Raw genomic sequence first — 22,158 nt, 5'->3', positions numbered from 1 at the left:
CCTTGGGCGCTTTAGTTATGCATTTGCACCTGCCTCGCTGCAGCAGGACCCCCTCAATGGAAAAGAGGGTCCTGCCGCGTCCTAACTTGTGCCGTGATCTCAAACATTCAGGTGCTCCAGAGTCACCCAGTAAGCCCATAAAAGACAGATTCTGAGGTCTCAAAAGACCTATCTAGTCAGGACTTTTATAGATGAGACCCAAAACATCTGCATTTTTAATATGTTCCCTAAGTAATACTGCCGTTAACTAAATTTTGAGAAGCACCACTTGGTTCGTTCTTGCTATTGCCAGAAGCAGAAAATATATTGAAAATTTTGAAGTGCTAATGCATTTTGGGCCCAAACCAGTCAGAATGACTGCCAGCCACAGGCAAAACAGTAGACAGATGTATGTGTGTCATCTCTGTCCAGGGAAGACATCTGTTGTGTTATGTTATGTTATGTTATGTTATGTTATGTTATGTTACGTTACGTTACGTTCACTGCTACTTGCCCTGATGTTTTTGGGAAGGCCAAGCCAAATCTTACAAAGATCAGAGCCCACAGCCCTACTGGGCAGACTTCCCTTTCTTGAGATGTGGAGGGTGGACTTTGCCTGGAGGACCATGGTGCAGAGCAGACGGTCCCACCTGCCAGGCGTCCAGCAAGCCTACTGACCTTTCCCGTGGTCCAACGTGGTATCCTCCCGAGTCTTGCCCTTGGACGTACCAGCTCATTCCAGATGCACCTTGTGCTCGTCTCTCATCTCCCCATAGCCTCCTGCGTAGCCCTTTTTCCTTCTTCCCTGACTTCCACACCAAAGAGCTGCATGGTGCAGCCCACCTTGGAGATGCCTACTCGGGCAGCATGTGCTATCAAAAACTTGGGAAGGACTAACTCAGGGAACAAGGTGATGGCCAGTCCAGGATGAGATCTTAGATGGAGATTTTTCTTCTCTTGAAGCGTAGATGGGGCCTGGGCATTGACCCCAGGGTGGTGATTGAACAAAAATACTCATGTGTTACAACCAAGCTGCTCCAGCAGCTGCTGGCCGTGGCCCCTCCTAAGTGAGTAGACTGTGCCTGCACCGACACTTCTGTTCTCAGCAGGAACTGATGTGATTCATGGATGTTGTCTCCAGCAACAGCCTCAAAGCGGTGCCAGCCAAACCTGCCAGGAGGGAGAAATAGCGCTCCTGACTGCTGTTTGATGACCAATTGTGACAGTATTAAGGGTGTGGATGGGACACAGGCTGGAACTCAACAATCTAGTGACCAAACCTAGAAACTTATCAGCAACCACTGAGCACACCCACTGCATGCCCCAAACCACCAGTCGTGTGGTTGCCATGTGTTATGAACACGGAGGGGGGTGGGGCATAATCTTCTTAATTACAGATAATTCATTTCAAGGCCCAAAATATCAGTGCCAGTGACAGATTTGGCAGTGCTGTCATAATTGTCCCTCACTCCAACCCTAGTCAGCTGCTTGGAAAGACAGTGATGAACCCAACTTGGCAGGGAAGGAAATTACACACAATTACGCCGTTAAAAAACAGCAGGCAGGCCAGGCGCGGTGGCTCACGCCTGTAATCCCAGCACTCTGTGAGGCCAGGGCGGCAGATCACCTGAGGTCAGGAGTTCAAGACCAGCCTGGCCAACATGGCGAAACCCCGTCTCTACTAAAAAATACAAAAATTAGCTAGGCGTGGTGGTGGGCACCTGTAATCTCAGCTACTCAGGAGGCTGAGGCAGGGAGGATTGCTTGAACCTGGGAGGCAGAAGTTGCAGTGAGCCGAAATCACACCACTGCACTCCAGCCTGAGTGACACAGCAAGACTCCGTCTCGAGAGAAAAACAAACAAAAACAAACAAAACAAAATGAAACAAAACAAAAAAACAGCAGGCATAGGTGGACTCCAGAACTCCAGAGTGGAAAGCAGCCACTTGGCTTTCTCCATTTCTCCTTTATTTTCCTTTTTTCCTCCTCCTTTCTCTGAAGGCCATGTTGTTAAGATGTAAAGCTTTCTGAATTGGGAACCATAGCTGAAGATCTTGTGCCTTTGACAACGTGGGTAACCAAAGAAACGAATTTGAGAGATATAAATACTGTTGTCACTTATCATCATGCTGGTGAAAAGGAATCTTTGTCAGTCGTCCCCACCCTTTATTTTTAACCTTCATTCTTTTATTCAGCCAATTTTTGCTGAGCATCAGCCATGCACAAAGCAGTGTGCCAGATGCTAGGGACTCAATGCCAAATCCCACAGACACGACCCTGGCCTCTGGGGTGCACAGGCTAAGAGGGCAGGCAAGGCAAAGCAGGCAGCCACACACCAAGGGAAGCGAGCTGACGTTTGTGGTGAGGGCCACACATGACCTAACAAGGGACAGAGTAAACAGCATGGGGCAAGGAGCAGTTGAGGGCCTCTGAGCAGGGGACAATGACACTGAGATGAAAGGAGGAACGGGATCTAGCCAGGCAAAGAGCAGGTAATTGGGCAGCACAGGGCAGACACTGTTTTAAGAAAAGGAAGGAGGGGCCAGGCGCGGTGGTTCATGCCTGTAATCCCAGCACTTTGGGAGGCCGAGGTGGGCAGATCACTTGAGGTCAGGAGTTCGAGACCAGCCTGGCCAACATGGTGAAACCCCGTCTCTACTAAAAATGCAAAAAGTTAGCTGGGCATGCAGGCGCCTGTAATCTCAGCTACTTGGGAGCCTGAGGCAGGAGAATCGCTTGAACCCGGGAGGCGGAGATTGTGGTGAGCTGATATCGCACCATTGCACTCCAGCCTGGGTGACAAGAGCAAAACTCCGTCTCAAAAAAAACAAAAACAAACAAAACAAAATAAAACAAAAAAAAACAGAAAAGAAAAAGAAAAGGTGAGTGGATCACTTGAGGTCAGGAGTTCGAGACCAGCCTGGCCAACTTGGCAAAACCTCATCTGTACTAAAAATACAAAAATTAGCCAGGCGTGGTGGCATGCGCCTGTAATCCCAGCTACTCTGGAGGCTGAGCTGAGAGAATCACTTGAACCCGGGAGGCAGAGATTGCAGTGAGTCGAGATCATGCTACTGCACTCCAGCCTGGGTGAGAGAGTGAGACCCTGTCTCGAAAGTGAAAAAAAAAAAAAAAGAAAAGAAAAGGAAGGAGAATGAGCAAAGACCCCCAGGGAAGGGAAGAATTTGGCACATTTGAGGAAATGAAAAACGAAATTGTAGAACCTTGTTGGTGGAGATTATATGAGCTGAGAGTGAGCCAGGCGAGGTGGAGAGACACGCAGGCCAGCACTGTAGTCATGGGCCATGCAGGTGGTGGGATTTTAGTTCTAAGCCCAATAAACAGGGTTAAGACAAGTGTCGCTGCTGCATAGAGAACGCATTGGAGATGACAAGAATGGAAGCTGGGAAAACACATAGGTGGCTATTGCAGAAGTCCAGGGGAGAGATTGTGGTAGTGGAGAATCTAGGTATTTTTAGAGACAGAACTGATGGAATTTGCCGCCATCCCATGTGGGCTGTGAGCCAGGAGGAGAAATCAAGGCTCCCAGGCTCAGGCTTGGATGATGGTGTGGAGGGTGTCATTTACAGAGATAATGAAGACTGAGTGATGGATGTGGTTTGTTTTTAAGCAGCTCGTGTGTGGGTCATTGATCAGAATTCCATTTTGGACATATTAAGTTAAAATGGCTGTGCGACAGACACCCTAGTGGAGATCCATTCATTCCACCCTAGATGGGTAGACATCGTCTGGAGCTCAAGGCAGCAGCAGGGTTGGAGATACCCAGTTGGGAGTTATTAGCATAAGATAGTACTGAAATCCATGGGCAGTGGTAGGAGGACCTGCAAGGAGAGGGTGGAGACAGAAACGTGACTCAGGCAGAGACCTGCAGGGCATTGAGGAGTCAAATGGAGAAGGGGGAGGGCGAAAGGAGACAGGAAGGGCCGGGAGAGGCAGACTTCGGGGAGGCTGTGGAAAGCAGGGCCAGTGCTGCTGGATGGAGTTTCGGAAAGGCGTTTTGCAGTGAGAAGGGAGCAGAGCTTCAGTCCATCTCACTTTCTGTATCATGAGGCCTTTCCCCCGAGACCTTTAAAAAAAGAATTTGAGTAGAAAGAGCTGCCTTTTAAATATATAGTAGCCACTCAATAAATAGTTACTGAGTAACTGACTGGCTGGCTGATTTACCAAACGATTAAATTAATGAAAAAAAGATGAATTTCCTTCTAGTCTTTTATCTAAGCACATACAAATACATCCAAGTCGCACATATTCAGTATCATCTGTGTATAGATATTAACATGAGCAATTTTTCATTACCTCTTCTTTCTAAATGTAACTCTTTATGATTAGGAAGCACTTCCTCGTAAGGGCTATTTTAGGCTTTATTAAATGGCATGATCTTGGCTCACTGCAAGCTCCACCTCCCGGGTTCACGCCATTCTCCTGCCTCAGCCTCCGGAGTAGCTGGGACTACAGGCGCCTGCCACCACGCCCAGCTAATTTTTTTGTATTTTTATTAAAGACGGGGTTTCACCATGTTAGCCAGGATGGTCTCGATCTCCTGACCTCATGATCTGCCCGCCTCGGCATCCCAAAGTGCTAGGATTACAGGCGCGAGCCATCACACCCGGCCATTAAGCATCTTAAAAGATTTTTTCACTATGGAAAGTTTCAAACACACCAAACTACAGAGAATAGTAGAATGAACTTATATACCTAAAATCCAGTGATTAACACAGCAAATTCCTTAATATCGTCAATATCTAATTAGAGTAAAAATTCCCCCAATTGTCTCACACTTTTTTAACACTTTGAATCAGGGTCCAAATCAGTTTTATAACTTAGAATTGGTTGATAACGTCTCTTCTGCCTCAGCGAGTGTCACTGCCATCCTCATTCTGATGTCTGTCTAGTTAGAGCAATTTCCTGAGTTTTCCCACTTTCAAAAAGTGTGCAGCTTTTTTACTGGTTGTTAGTTTCATTGGATATAAAACACCTACCTCATATTTTTCTTGAGTATCTTAAATATGTCACTCTGTGTCTTCTGTTTTAAACTGATGCTGTTGTGCTATTATATTGGTCTTTTTGCCTGAATGCCCCCAAAGTATATTTTTTTTCTTTAAAATTCAGTCATTTGATTAGGATCTGTCTCAGTGCCAGCCTTTTTTGGTCAGTTTTCTCAGGTATGGAATTCACCTTTTCTTTTTTCTCTTTATTTTTTTTTTTTTTTGAAATGGAGTCTCACTCTGTCGCCCAGGCTGGAGAGCAGTGGCTTGATCTCGGATCATGCAACCTCTGCCTCCTGGGTTCAAGCAATTCTCCTGCCTCAGCCTTCCAAGCAGCTGGGACTACAGGTGCCCACCACCACGCCCGGCTAATTTTTTGTATTTTTAGTAAAGACGAGGTTTCGCCATGTTGGCCAGGCTGGTCTTGAACTCCTGACCTCAAGTGATCCACGCACCTCAACCTCCCAAAGTGCTGGGATTACAGGTGTGAGCCACCACACCCGGCTTTAAGTTCATCTTTTCAACAGGAAGTTTCAGTTGCTGGAACAGCCTGCCCCATAGGAACCTCCAAAATTTTCCAGGGCAAAGTCTTAATATTAAGGAGACTTTAAGAGGAGGAGAGTCCAAACTATGCACAACAAGGAAAATAGGTGGAAATGAAAGAGATGGTCATCCAGACAAAAGTGCAAAGGAGGCAGAGCTGAGAAAGTGTGAGGGCCTGTGTTTGCTCACGTTGGAAAAACAACAGAAGTGAAGTGAGAATTTCAGAGTCATGAAGTTAGCAAAGCTATATGGGGAAATATTTCACTTAATTATGAGTAATGAAAAGGATTCTTGACAAATTCCTTAGAGGATATTATAAAAAAAGAGTAAAATTTCTATAGACAATAAAGAAATGCCGGAAAGACATGCCCATAAAACAGATAAAAACTATAACCTAGAGAATCACAAGCTGAAAGAAATGTTTAAAAGATAAAAGCAAGGAAAGAACAGTTTAGATAAAAATGAGAAAACCCTCAAAAATGAGGTGATTGGAAAAATGAAAAACAGGAAATGAGTTGATAGCACCCAGGAAGGAATTAGAAATAAAAGAAAAAAGTCAGGAAGGAATTAGAAATAAAACAAAAAAGTTCGGTCATGCATATAAAATCCTTAGCTAGGCTTCATGAAAACAGTAAGTGCTAACGAAACAGCAGATGAAAGCAGAATTATCATCTGGGCTTTGGCTTGCCAGCCCCTGCCATGCACTTGACTGAATGCCACAGCATGGGACACTCGTGGGTGTGATGACAACTGTCCTTCAATCAGGACAGAGTGGGTGCCGGGCTGGACATCAGGCCATTGGATGCCTCTGACTGCATATCAAGATAAGAGATAAAGAGAGTCTGAATGCAGCCTGTCTAGAAATGAATATGCTGGGTGGATCCAGAGAAGGAGACAGGGTGTACGGTCTCGGGACACCTGTGCATTTCTCTGCTGCACCGATGATCCCCAACCCCCATCCACACGGTTCAGGTACAGATCAGGCTCAATGCCTTCTTTTGGTGGGCAGCAAAGGAGAGAACACAGCACTGGCCCTACTGGGGCCAAGCTACAAGATACTGGTGTTCACATTTTCTGGCTCTCTGCCCACAACTTCATGGCCTAGTGATCTGCCCACTTCCAGACTATGCTGGTGGGCAGTGATGGAGCTGGACAATGGATAGAAACAGCAACCCCAAGCATTTGTGTACAGTCATTTCAGACACATTCCTAGAAACCGGTCATCTGCAAACAGAGTGTATGAGGGACAGTGCAACCAGGCTGAGGTTACTGAGAAACTGAAATGGCTCCTTCTCTAGGGATGAGCAGCATTCGGGCAGTCTGTCTTTTGGCAACAAATAGAAACTGTGTAAGAGTCTAATGACATCCCAATCTCCAGGAGGCTTAAGGGAAGCCTAAGTCCCTCCCATTCCACCCAAAACAAGTCTGTCTTTCTCATTAGGAACAAAGCACCTGTTTCTTCCTCTTGATAGACATGCAGGAAAGGCTGCTTTTATGCCAACAAGGAGGTGTTTTCAGTTTTCTTTCTGAAGATAATGTGGTCAAGTCAGTGAACTGACAAGCCTCTTTCTGATGGAAATGGCCTATTTCTGTGCACTAAAACTGAGCTTAGGGAATTCATAACAAGCACATGTGGCCTATGGGGTTTTTTTGTTTGTTTGGTTTGTTTTTTGTTTTTGAGATGGACTCTCATTCTGTCACCCAGGCTGGAGTGCAGTGGCACCATCCCAGCGCACTGCAACCTCCGCCTCCCGGGTTCAAGCGATTCTCCTGCCTCAGCCTCCCAAGTAGCTGGGATTATAGGCACCCACCACCATGCCCAGCTAACATGTGGCCTCTAGATTTTAAAAGAATCATTTTTTTTTCTAATTAAAAAATGTACACATGATTATTATGGGGAAAGGGAAGAATACAAAAAATTATAAGCAAGCAAAGAAAAATCGCGTATAAGCCTACCACCCAGAAAAAAAAAGTCTATTGAGCTTTTTAAAATAACATTCTCTCTCTACAAAGACCTTTTCCACAGAAATGTTGTGTAGATGAGCAAGGAACATCTCCCTTTACCAACAATAAGGAAATATCAAAAAACTCTTACCTGGTCTAGCACAGTAGGGCTTCTGGGTGGGAATTCGGACAATTTGTCTTCCCCAACCCTGGACATTCCAGTGGGCCATCCCTCCCCTTTATAACTGCACTGAATTTTGTTCCTGTTTAAAAGTGTTTCTCCCAGGTGCTGGCTGATGGAAGAGAGGGTTTGTGGGTTGCAGGGCATGACTCAAAGGCAACGTGGGCAGATGCCCACAGGTAGCCACCTCTGTCTGGCTACAGCTGTCTACACTGCACCTTTGCAAATTAGAAAATGGTGCCTGTGGGCAGAGTATGGCCAGGTCATAGGCCAGCTCCTGCATGCAGAGCCCCAGGTGGGCAGTGTGTGCCTGAGTGCAGGGCCTGCTGAATGGAGATGCAATAGGGCTGCATATAAGCCCCATTGGCCCCCTGGCAGCTCTTGCAGGTAGAGAGGGTGGAAAGAGTGGGTGGGGTCAGGTAGAAAGTGGGAGTTATCCCACAATGTAAAGGAAGTTAACCCTTCATCGGTTTAAAATTGTATTTGTTTTAGACCTAGAACTCGCATCCTTATATTTGAAAATTATTTATCTTCCTAGATACCAGTGAATGCTCCAGCCAGCCTTGTCAAAATGGTGGTACGTGTGTAGAAGGAGTCAACCAGTACAGATGCATTTGTCCTCCAGGAAGGACTGGGAACCGCTGTCAGCATCAGGCCCAGACTGGTACGTAGCCACCGTGGGGTTAGGTGAGGACATCCTGCTGTGGGGAGAGGAGGACCCTAGGCATAGGTCACCAAATGCAGACATGTAGGGAGCTCAGTCCCCCTCTCAAAGATGTAGCTTTTCCTCTCTGTTTCACATCCATCGATCCCTCTGGTTTTTAATGTGGTTGTAAAGTGGTCGCTTGACAGAGCTTAACTCTTTGATGCAACCAGAGTTTTGATCCTTCTTATAGTAGAAAACACAAGTGCAAGAACTGACTCCCAACCTAAAAATCCCCTAGATTGGGAATGTGGCCCGAGAAGTTTCACTGTTGCCACCTTTGCTTGGTCAGCATTTCTTCCGCCAGCAGAACCACCTTTTCCTTCCAGTGTTCCCATCACATCCTGCAAAATTAGCAGCTATTGATGCAGGCCCAAGTATTTTGAGAGCTGGATAACTATACATTTGACTGGTTTTGAGATTATTATTCACATCTTGAGTCTCAACATATCTCGACCCAGAGGGTCTAAGAAGTCACGTGGTGCCTGGTTTTGCATATGGCAAGAAAATCCAATGATAAGGAATCTGTGGAGGATGGACAGGGGTTCCCGCACCATGCTGCAACCAAGATTTCATTCAGCCCCAAAGATGTCCTATTCCTTCGCCAGAAAAGTCTGGTGTGTTATGCCTGTTTGTCTTTATTTCTGTATGAAATATCTGTGGGGGGAAGGGACATTGGGGCTAGTGCAGTGTCCAGTGGATAAGAGCTTTATCAATACTTATGATCCTGGCATTGGACCCAGCCCAAGGTCAGGTTTAAATAGTGCCCCAAGAGATTTGCTGCTTAATATGCCTTGATTCAGTTCAGCTGAGTCAGCTGGCTGGGCTCTTTCTCAGAATGAGGCTGTCCTCCCGAGCTCAGAGGCCCCTTACAGCTGCTGTCCCTGGGACTGCTTTCTATGGAAACTGAGGCCAGAGACAGGGCTTTCTTGGATACCTCACTGCCTCTCCCCTTGTTTACAAACAAGAGAGAAAAAGAAATGCGTTCCCTTCTGCCCTAAATATGCCAGTCCTGGTCACTGAATGTTCTAAACCCCACTCTTTAGGGTTTCCTCCCACTGCGGGAATTTTTTTTTTTTTTTTTTTTTTTTTTGAGATGGAGTCTCACTCTGTTGCCCAGGCTGGTGTGCAGTAGCACCATCTCAGCTCACTGCAACCTCCGCCTCCTGAGTTCAGGTGATTCTCCTGCCTCAGCCTCCTGAGTAGCTGGGATTACAGGTGTCTGCCACCACTCCTGCCTAATATTTGTATTTTTAGTAGAGACGGGGTTTCACCATGTTGGCCAGGCTGGTCTCCAACTCCTGACCTCGAGTGATCTGCCTGCCTTGCCCTCCGAAAGTGCTGGGATTACAGGTGTGAGCCACCATGCCCGCCCAAGGATCCTTAGACAATTGTTGCTCAGGTCCGGGGGGCCTGTTATAAAGTGTCCCCATGACCAGAATCTTCCCCAGGAATGGGAAGGAGGGGAAGCAAGCAGGCATATCCGAAGCCAGCTCCTATCCTCATAGTCTCCATGAACAGCCATCACACATCTGTGCTCTTGCTCACCTTGTCCCTCAGCCTGACACCTTCCTTCCCATCAGCTGGTCCACACCTTTCCAGTTCCCTGGAGGGCATCCCTCCAATTCCTTTTTTAAAAATCCATTCACCCTATTTTTTATGATGATAAAATATATATAACATAAAATTTACCAGTTTAATCTTTTTAAACTGTGCAGCTCAGTGGCATTAATCACGTTCACATTGTTGTGCGACCATCACCACCATCCAGCTCCAGAATTCTTTTTGTCTTGCAAAACTGAGCTTCTGTACCCATAACAGGACAACTCCCCATTGCCCTCCCCACAGCCCCTGGTAATCACCATTCATTCTTCTTTCTGTCTCTGTGAGTCTGACTGCTCTAGGGACCTCATCTAAGTAGAATCATGCAGGATTTGTCCACTTGTGTTTGATTCCCATCAATCCTTGAAAAACTTTCAGAAAAATAACATTTTTCCCTGATTAGAAATATAATTTGGCCAAGCATGATGACTCATGCCTGTAATCCCAGCACTTTGGGAGGCTGAGGTGGGTGGATCATTTGAGGTTAGGAGTTTGAGACCAGCCTGGCCAACATGGTAAAACCCTGTCTCTACCAACAATACAAAAAAAAATAGCAGGGTGTGGTGACACGCGCCTGTAATTCCAGCTGCTCAGAGGCTGAGGCAGGAGAATCGTTTGAATGCGGGAGATAGAGGTTGCAGTGAACTGAGATCATGCCACTGCATTCCAGCCTGGGTGACACAGCGAGACTCTGTCAAGAAAGAAGAAAGAAAGAGAAAGAAAGAAAGAAAGAAAGAAAGAAAGAAAGAAAGAAAGAAAGAAAGAAAGAGAAAGAAAGAAAGAGAAAGAAAGAAAGGAAAGAAAGAAAGAAAGGAAAGAAAGGAGACTCTGGAAAAAAAGAAAGAAAGAAAAGAAAGGAAAGAAAGAAAGAAAGGAAAGAAAGAAAGACGGAAAAGAAAGAAAGAAAGAGAGAGAGAAAGAGAAATTTATGTTCTTGGTAAAAACCAAAAATGTGAACACTTTAGAAGAGTACAAGAAATACCAAAAAAAAAAAAAAAAAAGAAAAAAAAGAAAACAAACAAACAAAAAAACCAGGAACAAAAAACAGTGGCCCATGAACGGACCAATAATGAGCTCTGAAATTGAATTGGTGATAAATAGCCTACCAACCAAAAAAGCCCAGGACCTGATGGATTCACAGCCAAATTCTACCAGATGTACAAAGAAGAGCTGGTACCATTCCTACAGAAACTATTCCAAAAAACTGAGGAGGAGGGACCTCTCCCCAACTGATTCTATGAGGCCAGAGTCATCTTGATACCAAAACCTGGCAGAGACACAACAAAAAAAGAAAACGTCAGAAACGTCAGGCCAATATCCTTGATGAACATTGATACAAAAATCCTCAACAAAATACTTGCAAACCAAATCCAGCAGCACATCAAAAAGCTAATCCACCATGATCAAGTAGGCTTCCTCCCCGGGATACAAGGTTGATTCAACATATAAAAATCAATAAATGTGATTCATCACATAAACAGAACTTAAAGCAAAACCACATGATTATCCCAATAGATGCAAAAAGGCTTTTGATGAAATTCAATATCTCTTCATGTTAAAAACTCTCAACAAACTAGGTATTGAAGGAACAGACCTCAAAATAATAAGAGCCATCTATGACAAACTCACAGCCAACATTGTACTGAATGGGCAAAAGCTGAAAGCATTCTCCTTGAAAATTGGCACAAGACAGGGATGCCCTCTCTCACCACTTCTATTCAACATAGTATTGGAAGAGTATTGGAAGTCCTGGCCGGAGCAATCAGGCAAGAGAAAGAAATAAAGGGCATCCAAATAGGAAGAGAGGAAATCAAACTATCTCTGTTTGCAGACGACATGATTCTATATCTAGAAAATCCCAAAGTCTCGGCCCAAAAGTTCCTTCAGCTGATAAACAACTTCAGCAAAGTTGCAGGATACAAAATCAATGTAGAAAAATCACTAGCATTCCTATATACCACCAACAACCACACTGAGAGCCAAATCAGAAAGACAATCCTATTCACAATTGCCATACACACACAAATAAACTACCTAGGAATACAGCTAACCAGGGAGGTGAAAGATCTCTATAATGAGGATTACAAAACATGGCTCAAAAAAACAGAGAAGACACAGACAAATGAAAAAACATTCCATGCTTATGGATACAAAGAATCAATATCATTAAAATGGCTACACTGCCCAAAACAACTTATAGATTCAATGCTATTCCTATCAAACTACCAAAGACATTCTTCACAGAACTAGAAAAATTATTTTAACATGCATATGGAACCCAAAAAGATCCCGAATACCCAAGGCAATCCTAAGCAAAAAGAACAAAGCTAAAGGAACCACATTACCCAACTTCAAACTATACCACAAGGCTACAGTGACCAAAACAGCATGGTACTGGTACAAAAACAGGCACATAGACCAATGGAATGGAATAGAGAGCACAGAAATAAGGCCACACATCTATGACCATCTGATCTTTGACAAAGCTGACAAAAACAAGAATGGGGAAAAGACTCCTATTCAATAAATGGTGCTGGGATAACTGGCTAGCCATATGCAGAAGACTGAAACTGAACCACTTCTTACACCATAGACAAAAATCAACTCAAGATGGATTAAAGAGTTAGAAGTAAAACCCAAAACTACAAAAACCCTGGAAGACAACATAGGCAATACCATCCTGACAGAGGAATGGGCAAAGATTTCATGACAAAGATACCAAAAGCAATTACGACAAAAGCAAAAATTGACAAATGGATTCTAATTAAACTTAAGAGCTTCTGCATAGCAAAAGAAAATATCAAAGGAGTAAACAGACAACCTACAGAATGGGAGAAAATATTTGCAAACTATGCATCTGACAAAGGTCTAATATCCAGCGTCTATAAGGAACTTAAATTTACAAGAGAAAAACAAACAACCCCATTAAAAAGTGGGCAACATACATGAACAGACACTTCTCAAAAGAAAACCTACATCCGGCCAACAAGCATATCGCTGATGATTAAAGAAATGCAAATCAAAACTATCTGATGTGAGATACTATCTCACACCCCTCAGAATGGCTATTATTAAAAAGCCAAAAAGTAACAGATCCTGGAGAGGTTGTGGAGAAAAGGAAACCCTTAAACACTGTTGGTGGGAGTGTAAATTAGTTCAACCATTGTGGAAAGCAGTATGGTGATTCCTCAAAGAGCTAAAAGCAGAACTACCACTTGACCCAGCAATCCTATTACTGGGTATATACCCAGAGCAACACAAAACATTCTACCATAAAGACACATGCACTCGAATATTCGTTGCAGCACTGTTCACAATAGCAAAGACATGGAACCAACCTAAATGCTCATCAATAACAGACTGGATAAAGAAAATGTGGTACGTGGGGCTGGGCGCGGTGGCTCATGCCTGTAATTCCAGCACTTTGGGAGGCCTAGGTGGGCAGATCACGAGGTCAGGAGATCAAGACCATCCTGGCTAACATGGTGAAACCCCATCTCTACTAAAAAAATACAAAAAAATTAGCCCGGCATGGTGGCGGGCACCTGTAGTCCCAGCTACTTGGGAGGCTGAGGCAGGAGAATGGCATGAACCCGGGAGGCAGAGCTTGCAGTGAGCGGAGATCGTGCCACTGCACTCCAGCCTGGGCAACAGAGTGAGACTCTGTCTCAAAAAAAAAGAAAGGAAAAGAAAAGAAAATGTGGTACATATACACCATGGAATATTATGCAGCCACAAAAAAGAATGAGATCATGTCTTTTGTGGAAACATGGATGGAGCTGGAGGCTACCATCCTTAGCAAACTAACATAGGAACAGAAAACCAAATACTGCATGTTCTCACTTATAACTGGGAGCTAATTGATAACAACTTATGAACACAAAGAAGGAAACAACAGACACTGGGGTCTACTTGAGGGGTTGGGGAGGAGGGAGAGGAGTAGAAAAGGTAACTATTGGGTACTGGGCTTAATACCTGGGTGATGTGTACAACAATCCCCTGTGACACGTGTTTATCTATGTAACAAACCTTCACATTTTGAAGGTCTTCAAACCTAAAATTAAAAATAATAAAATAAAAAATACACACACAAAGAAACAAAAAACAGTGGCCCATGGTTTTAAACTCTAGTGATCACTGTTAGAATTTTGGGGTGTTCAAGTTTTTTTTAAGTGAAAACGTGGATTTGTCCTAGCTATCCTTCTCGGGGTGCAGCTTGGTGGCCTGCATTTTCATGCACCATTCTATTCGAGTGCGCTTCCTGTCCTGCGCCCCCTTTGGGTGGGCCCTGGACGGGTCGTCTGGGTTTGTGGTTAATTACTTGTCTTTCCTTTCCCTACTCCAGAGTAAGCTCTTTGAGAAGGGGCCGTGCCTCCGTCTTGGTTCTGCTCCCGGCCCCTACCCAAGGCTGGGCCCACGGCAGGTGCGCCAGGGCCCGGCACTGAGCGTGTCTTCTCCCCGCAGCCGCCCCCGAGGGCAGCGTGGCCGGCGACTCTGCCTTCAGCCGCGCGCCGCGCTGTGCGCAGGTGGAGCGGGCTCAGCACTGCAGCTGCGAGGCCGGATTCCACCTGAGCGGCGCCGCCGGCAACAGCGTCTGCCAGGGTAGGCGCGGGCTCCGCCAGGACACTGGGGACAGCACGGGGAGGACATGGGGCGGGGAAGGGGCTCTCACCCACCGCCCTCCTGCCGGCACGGGTGGCTTCCTGCGCGCGGCCGCAGAAGGCCTGGCCACTTTGCATTATAGGTAAGTGTTGTCCTAATGATTGCTAGAAGGCAGCTAATTCATAGAAATCAGAGCTCGCCCCACCTCAGAACCTGGTCCAGCCTATGCCCAAGCCACACGCGCTTGGTTCAGGAGAGCCTTGAGACCCTCCATCACCTCCGTCCTGGCTGGAATCACATCTACGGGTGGCAAGGAGGAGCTTAAATCGCTGTGCTGACAGAGAGGGCCCGGAGCTGGGTAGGGGTGTGGGACTCATTCCTTGGTCCCCTCTGGGCTTAGCTTTCCTGATGGCTCAGTTTTGCTGTGCTCCCCTGATTACCAGAGTTCTCTCCCCAAACAATGCAAAGCAGGAGTTCAAATCTGAGATCTGGTCAGTTGGTGCTAATAGCCTCATTTTACAGCACAGAAAGGAGGCCCTCTTATTCCATTCCCAAAGATAAAGAGAGTTAACATGGGGCTGTTAACCCATCCCTACTTTCTGGGAATAGGCTTGATTTGCCAGCCTCTGCAGGGTCTCCCCAGGTGTCTTCAGCCTAAGACAGAGTTGCTTCTAGGGCCTAGGACGTCAGCTCCCTCTGACTCCTCCTTGTAGCCCTCTGGGCCCTCGGCTTAGGAGAAAGGGAAGCACACCTGCTCCTCTTGTGCGTGCTCTGCTGGGGGTAGGGCGTGGCTGCCCGAGGCCCAGCCACTTAACTGCAGCTGCCATTGCCTCTAGGAATTGAGGCAAGACTGTTCTGAGTCACAGCTAGCAACACCTGCTGCATGGCTCCTGGAGTCACAGTGAGCACTTCTGTCTGCAGATGTGAACGAGTGTGAGCTCTACGGGCAGGAGGGGCGCCCCCGGCTCTGCATGCATGCCTGTGTGAACACCCCGGGCTCTTACCGTTGCACCTGCCCCAGCGGATACCGAACTCTGGCCGACGGGAAGAGCTGTGAGGGTGAGTGAGGCTAGAGAGTGCCGTCTGCACCAGCCACCTGCTGCTGTGGTGAACCCCTAGGACCTCACAATCAGGAGTGAGGTGGTTAGGAGAGTCAAAGTTTCAGATACATTCGATTTTTAAAAAGCCACCAACCAAAGGGCTTCTCAAAGGTCAGGCCACATCATCATCTACATAAATAGGAAAATGAGTTCCTTAACCATCTTGGCAACTAGTCTTTTCTGACTTTATTTGAGTAACTGGGTTTTGTGTTTTATTTCAAGGTCTGGTCAATTCTATCCACTCAACAATTCCTTCAGCTAGGGCTGGACCTAAAGGCAGAGTGGCCAGGTGGTCACCCATGTTATGTAATCTGGAGGAACCCATGAGACTCCATAACCCTGTGTGGCCACCTGCAAGTCCACCTCTGAAAGGGGCAGCACCTTACAGGCACTTACGTCTTAGTGAGGTCGGGCTCTACAGCACCAGCCTTGTTTGACGGTAGCTGAGGACAACAAGGGAGGGGAGCACCCAGGGAGGGACAAGAGTCGGCGGCATCACTACCCCTGGCTTGAGGGGTACAGGAAGTGAGGGGGCTTATCAGAGCCTGATCGATTGTGGCTCTGATCAAGGACACAGCCACCAACAGAACCATATCCAGGCAGGTCAGGACTCCTCAGGCTGGGTCACTGTCATTTGCCAACCCCAGCTGAAAACCAGTCAGCCTCTCAGGTGCAGAGAGTGGGTTGGGGGGCAGGGGTGCAGATGGAAAATAACTGGCTCAGGTTTCACCCCAGTGCTGAATCCTGTCCATCAGCAGTGGCTTCCTGGAGGACTGGGTTGAGGTTTCTGAGGCTGATTCCTGGCAGAGGGGGAAAGAACGTCTTAAGTTGACAAGGAATGTCTGCAGCAGGGGCGGGAGGCACTTGAGAGATCAGGAAGGATGTGTGCAGAGTGGGTTGGTTGTAGAACAGAGAGGCTGAGAACCCTCGCAACAGTCACCATCATCACTACAGGACAAGTCCCAGGGACACTGGGTGCCTAACAGGAAGCCTCCTGTGTTTCCCCACCTCCACTTAGGGAAAATACAGATGTCAATTGATGTAGACATGGTGAATCTCCACATGAGCTGAGTCAGAGCACACATCTCAGGCCTGAAGCCCAAGCGGGATCATCCTGACCCTTGGCCCTTAAACCACCGTGCTGCAGTGGGCCTTTGCGGGGGACTGGTTCTGCTCCTGCAGACATACCTCACACTGGGAGGGTGGACAGGCCTACCTCCCCAGCTGGACTCCCCCCCATGGAAACAGGACACAGAGGGGAGCCCCGTTGGCTCCAGGCAACAGCTCTGACTCACCAAGGGAGAATGGGAGAAGAGAAGGCAGAGGGCTCCTCCATGGGCTGACGTGCGAATGTGAGGGGAGAGGTGGCTCCCCGGTGACATCCCATTGGGGCCCTGCTGCAGGACTCTGAGGAGTGGGTGACCTGGGGCTGGAGCAGGAGAAGGCATCCAGATAGCCACCCACACTCCCTCCCTCCAACAGTGCTCACAAAGGCCCACCTGGGGTTGCTCGGGGTTGGGAAGGATGGCCTCCAGCTGGGGAGACTCTCTGGATGTCTGCAAAGGGAGCAGAGAACTCATACAAATCATGATATTGAGGTGTCTGCACTCACATGGGGTGAGGCTGGTGAGGAAGACTTTCTGGAAGATTCTAATTTAAAAAATGTGTGTATATATATATAGTGTATATGGTATATATATGCTGTATATGGTATATATATGTTATGTTATATATTACCATATACGTTATATATATATTATATTATATATAACGTATATGGTAATATATATACCATATATGTATATATATGGTATATATACATATATGTATATAGGTATATACATATATAGGTATATACATATATGTATATTGGTATATATGTATATACCAATATACATATATATATACACACACACACATATATATATATATGAAAAACAACAGCCATGGAGGGTAATGGGGCACTTGGGCTGAGAAGCAGGCAGGCCTGAGAGAAGTATTGTGACCAGTAACACTCACCTGGTGCTTTCCACCATCCCTGCCACCTGTCATACCCTAGGGAAAGAGGACAGGATCCCAGGGAGGGGCCCTCCCTGGCATTTCCTCAGGGCCCTGATTCCACAAGTTAAGGAAGGCAGGCTTTCTGCTTTAAGAATAAGTGCCAGGAGCGGGGAGCACCACGTTACAGGGCCTGCAGGGCCTCTCATGTGGTTCTGTCTGCAATGGAGGGAAGGTCAGGGTGATTCTCACCCATTGTATGTCCCGTATCTCAGATGTGGATGAATGTGTGGGCCTGCAGCCGGTGTGCCCCCAGGGGACCACGTGCATCAACACCGGTGGAAGCTTCCAGTGTGTCAGCCCTGAGTGCCCCGAGGGCAGCGGCAATGTGAGCTACGTGAAGACGTCTCCATTGTGAGTATCTCCAGGGCATGCACACCCTCACCCAGGCCTCCAAGTGTGGCTGGGCTGAATGCTTCCTAGAGGTTCTTGGGAGAAGGTACAGTTATACCATAGAAAGATGAGAGGCAGGAGGCTGGGAGGCTGGTGTCTCTGAATTTCCATTTCCCCTTAGTGGTTGCATTTAATGCGTTGCTGCTCTGGAGAGATAAGAACCCCATTCCCCATGGGAGTAATGTACTAAGTGCTCCCCCACTACATAGAGGTTGATGGGGTTGCTGCCACCCCAGGATGGCAAAGCCAGGGCAGGCACTGAAGGGAAGAAGCTGTTGGTGACATTACCCTGATAAACTCATAGCAGCCCAGGAGACAGGTATAGATCACATGTATTTGGGAGGTGACAGCATTCACATAGCCAGGCACTATAGACTCCTTTGAGTTACACTGCATATCCCGTGCACCCTGCATTATATCTCTCTGCTTTTCCAATAGTACTAGAAAGTTCTACATCTAGTAACTGCAACTCTTAAACAGCAAGTACAGCTTTTTTTTTTAAGTTGGGAGATGGGCCTTTAAGGGGAATAACTACAACTATCACAAAGCACATACATTTTCCTCTCAAAAAGAGATCACAAGAGCCCTAGCATTGTCTTTAAAATGAAGTAACAGCCATGGAGGGTAACTTAATTATTTGAATTGCTGTTGAGTTAAAGCAGATTAGAAGCAGCAAGAAAGTTAGTGGCATTGAAGCATGGCAGTTTTTAGAGAGAGTGAAGACATCAGAACCTTCCTCATGGAGTCACTCGGTGAAGGGATGGGGAACCTGTCTATTATGGCCACTGGGGCATTCGACCAACAGCTGGATGTGACAGTTGACTGCATAATCATGATGCTACAGAATCACCAAATATACTAGATTGCATTTGTCTTTTAACAAGATAGAGAAATATCAAAAGCATTTCCACAAGACCCTGTTTCCAAATGATTAAGGAAAACAGGGCTTCCTGCTTTAAGAATGATGGCCTTGCACAGTGGCTTATGCCTATAATTCGAGCACTTTGGGAGGCTGAGGAGGGCGGATCACTTGAGATCAGGAGTTCGAGACCAGCCTGGCCAGCATGGTGAAACCCCGTCTCTACTAAAAATACAAAAATTAGCTGGGCGTGGTGGTGGGCACCTGTAATCCCAGCTACTTGGGAGGCTGAGGCAGAAGAATCACTTGAGCCTGGGAGGCAGAGGTTGCAGAGAGCCGAGATCATGCCACTGCACTCCAGTCTGGGTGACAGAGTGAGACTCTGTCTAAAAATAAATAAATAAATAAAATACATGCTGCTGTGTTTAGGAAGCTCACCGTACACCGTGTGGGAAGCACTGCATTACAGGATGTTGCTGGCTAACTGCTGAGGTCCTACCATTACTGAGCGAGGTTGCAGCACATGGAGAAAGGGCACCTGGTTGGAATATCAGCATTGCCATCGTTATTTAATATTCCCAGGCTTCATTTTTCTGTAAAAATGATAGTAATAGCATAAATAAATATATGTGCACACATATACACACGTACACAGGTGGGCAGGGAGCACCCTTGAGCAGGAACAGAAGCAGCAGCCCTTCCTTTGCCATGCCTGACACCAGCTACATTCACTCGTCTGCAGCTCCATAGCTCCTGGGTGAAGGACCCGTGGCTGGGAAAGGTCATCTAGGTGGCCTCTGCAAGAGGGCAGGAGGGCAGCCGGGTCAGAGCAGCCCTTCATGAGACTCCCCAAGGCTGACTGCCTCCATTTTGCCTCTCCGCTCCAGCCAGTGTGAGCGGAACCCCTGCCCCATGGACAGCAGGCCCTGCCGCCATCTGCCCAAGACCATCTCCTTCCATTACCTCTCTCTGCCTTCCAACCTGAAGACGCCCATCACGCTCTTCCGCATGGCCACAGCCTCTGCCCCCGGCCGAGCTGGGCCCAACAGTCTGCGGTTTGGGATCGTGGGTGGGAACAGCCGCGGCCACTTTGTGATGCAGCGTTCAGACCGGCAGACTGGGGAGCTGATCCTTGTGCAGACCCTGGAGGGGCCTCAGACGCTGGAGGTGGACGTCGACATGTCGGAATACCTGGACCGCTCCTTCCAGGCCAACCATGTGTCCAAGGTCACCATCTTTGTATCCCCCTATGACTTCTAAGGGTACACAGGGGCACTGGGGTGTGGAGATCTGACCTCATTTCTCTTCCCCGAAGGCTCAGCTTCGGGCACTGACTGCGTGGACCCTGCCGCCTGTTCCCGCCCTCTCACCAGTGCGCCCAGGCTTCTAGGGCAGCGTTGCACGGTGTCCCATGGAATAGCACAGAAGGGCAGCCACAAAACTCAAACTGCTGCCATCACTTTTTTTTTTTTTCTGCTTTGAGGCCCTTCCCTTAGATTATGCACTAACTTTCTTAAACCTTTTTCATTCAGGGGATGGGTGGCCTTCCAAAATGCTGTGCAAATGGCCTTGTGAGTTTGAACTAGCTGGGGAGAGAAAAGCTGGCAATGTGTGTCAGGTGACTATTAGCCCTTCTGCATTTTTTAGCCAGGCTTGCTGTGAATGAAGCGGTTCTAGTCGTGTGGGGGCCTAGTCATGCCTCTGTGCATGTGGCATAGGAAGTGGAGTCTCTTCCCATGACCCAGCACTTTGTTCTTATCTGCCTTTTCCTCTGTGACATGCCTGCCTGCCTTCTCATCAGAGAGCCACGGGAGGGCCTTAAACCCCACGCAGATCCTTCTAGACCAAGGACCCATTGTTAAAAGCATGGATTCTGCCTGAGTTACTTCCCTTTTGAGAAATCATATCTCAAATACATAACCTGGTAATATAACTGAAAAAATAAAAGTGATTGCTCCTTCCTGCCCGCCTGACTTCTACCTGAGCATGAGACAGCCCACTTCCTTCTAGGAGGGGATGGCTGGCTCTCTTCTTGTCTGGGTTGGATACACTGGAATAAATGAGTCAGAGAACACAGAGGTGATGTTTGGGACTGTTCCACGGTGTAAATTTGTTTTGACCACATGGGAGATTGGTAAGGACAATACCTGGCAGTGGAGAGTTTAGGAAAATGCTTGAGTTGTCATAGATTCCATGGCCTTTTGTTTCTGATGAATTCACTACAGGGTGACACCCTCCAGGTGACCAAAGAGAGAAAACACTGGCCAGAGCTGAGTGGGGTGTGGTAGGATGGGGTGTGGGGTAGGGTGGGGAAGATCATTCAAGCTAAAACTTAAGAGGTAGCGAAGCTGTAAGAAAGTTTCATTATCTAATTACATGTTAAGCTGCTGGTGAGATTTCGTCACACATATTTTATTTAAATCTTTGTATTTGCCCTGGTATGAGATGGAGCCAGAAGTGTGTCACTAGTTCAGTGATCAAGCCCTACATCAAGATGGTTTCTAAGATGGTTTATTCTTGTACTGTTTGTTGGGCAAAGGTTGAGACACAGTCAAGAGTTGCTTTTGAAATTTTTCTTCTCCCATGGGCTCAGCTGCGATCTCTGTCTAACAACAGAAAAAGGACCTGCAAACTAAAGTTACAAGACTTCATTAAAACATTATCCACAGCCTTATGTTTCTAAATGTAGCTATGCTGGGCCAGAAGCCTGCACACCACTCAGTCCCATGTGCACAACACCAGGCGGAAGAGTCTAAGGGCTTGGTCAGGTTCCTGAATGGGAGATGTCACAGCTGTGGGCTAGGGACAGCCCACACATCACACACATCATATGTGAGATATGATGAGATGTGATGTGGGATATATGTGGGATATATTGAGATATGATATGTTCAGGGGGACAAGCCTCTCACATCCCAGAAGGTGGGGAGTGTTTGGGGAGTCACTAGAGCAGGTGCCCTCTAAACTGGTATATGATAGGACTTTGATGCCAAACAGCCCAGTTTAAAGCAACAATTTCCATCACCAAGATCTGCCATCATCAAACCTGCTTCCCACTGATGAAATCACGCACCCAGCCCCGGTCCCCACAGCACCAAAGTATAAATGGCTGACTGCTTAGGATGTGGATGATGGCTGTGGACGATGATGGCTGGGCACTTCTTGTGGATGATGTGGATGATGGGTCT

At 46.9% G+C, this 22,158-nt stretch overlaps 1 protein-coding gene across 1 annotated transcript in view; it reads left to right on the top strand.

Annotated features, from left to right (window-relative positions):
• The window catches only part of FBLN7 (fibulin 7), a 48,482-nt gene extending 27,550 nt beyond the window's left edge, over positions 1-20,932 (top strand). The window contains exons 4-8 of the mRNA XM_003277673.3: positions 8,192-8,317; positions 14,423-14,560; positions 15,482-15,619; positions 17,934-18,072; positions 19,858-20,932. Of these exons, the coding sequence (XP_003277721.1) occupies positions 8,192-8,317; positions 14,423-14,560; positions 15,482-15,619; positions 17,934-18,072; positions 19,858-20,230 (914 nt within the window). The 3' untranslated portion in view covers positions 20,231-20,932. The remainder of the gene's footprint in view (positions 1-8,191; positions 8,318-14,422; positions 14,561-15,481; positions 15,620-17,933; positions 18,073-19,857) is intronic.
• Positions 20,933-22,158: the final 1,226 nt, after the last annotated feature.

Source organism: Nomascus leucogenys, chromosome 14 (assembly GCF_006542625.1).
Source record: "Nomascus leucogenys isolate Asia chromosome 14, Asia_NLE_v1, whole genome shotgun sequence".
Classification (NCBI taxonomy): Eukaryota; Metazoa; Chordata; class Mammalia; order Primates; family Hylobatidae; genus Nomascus; species Nomascus leucogenys.
This window is presented reverse-complemented; position numbering and strand designations above follow the sequence as displayed.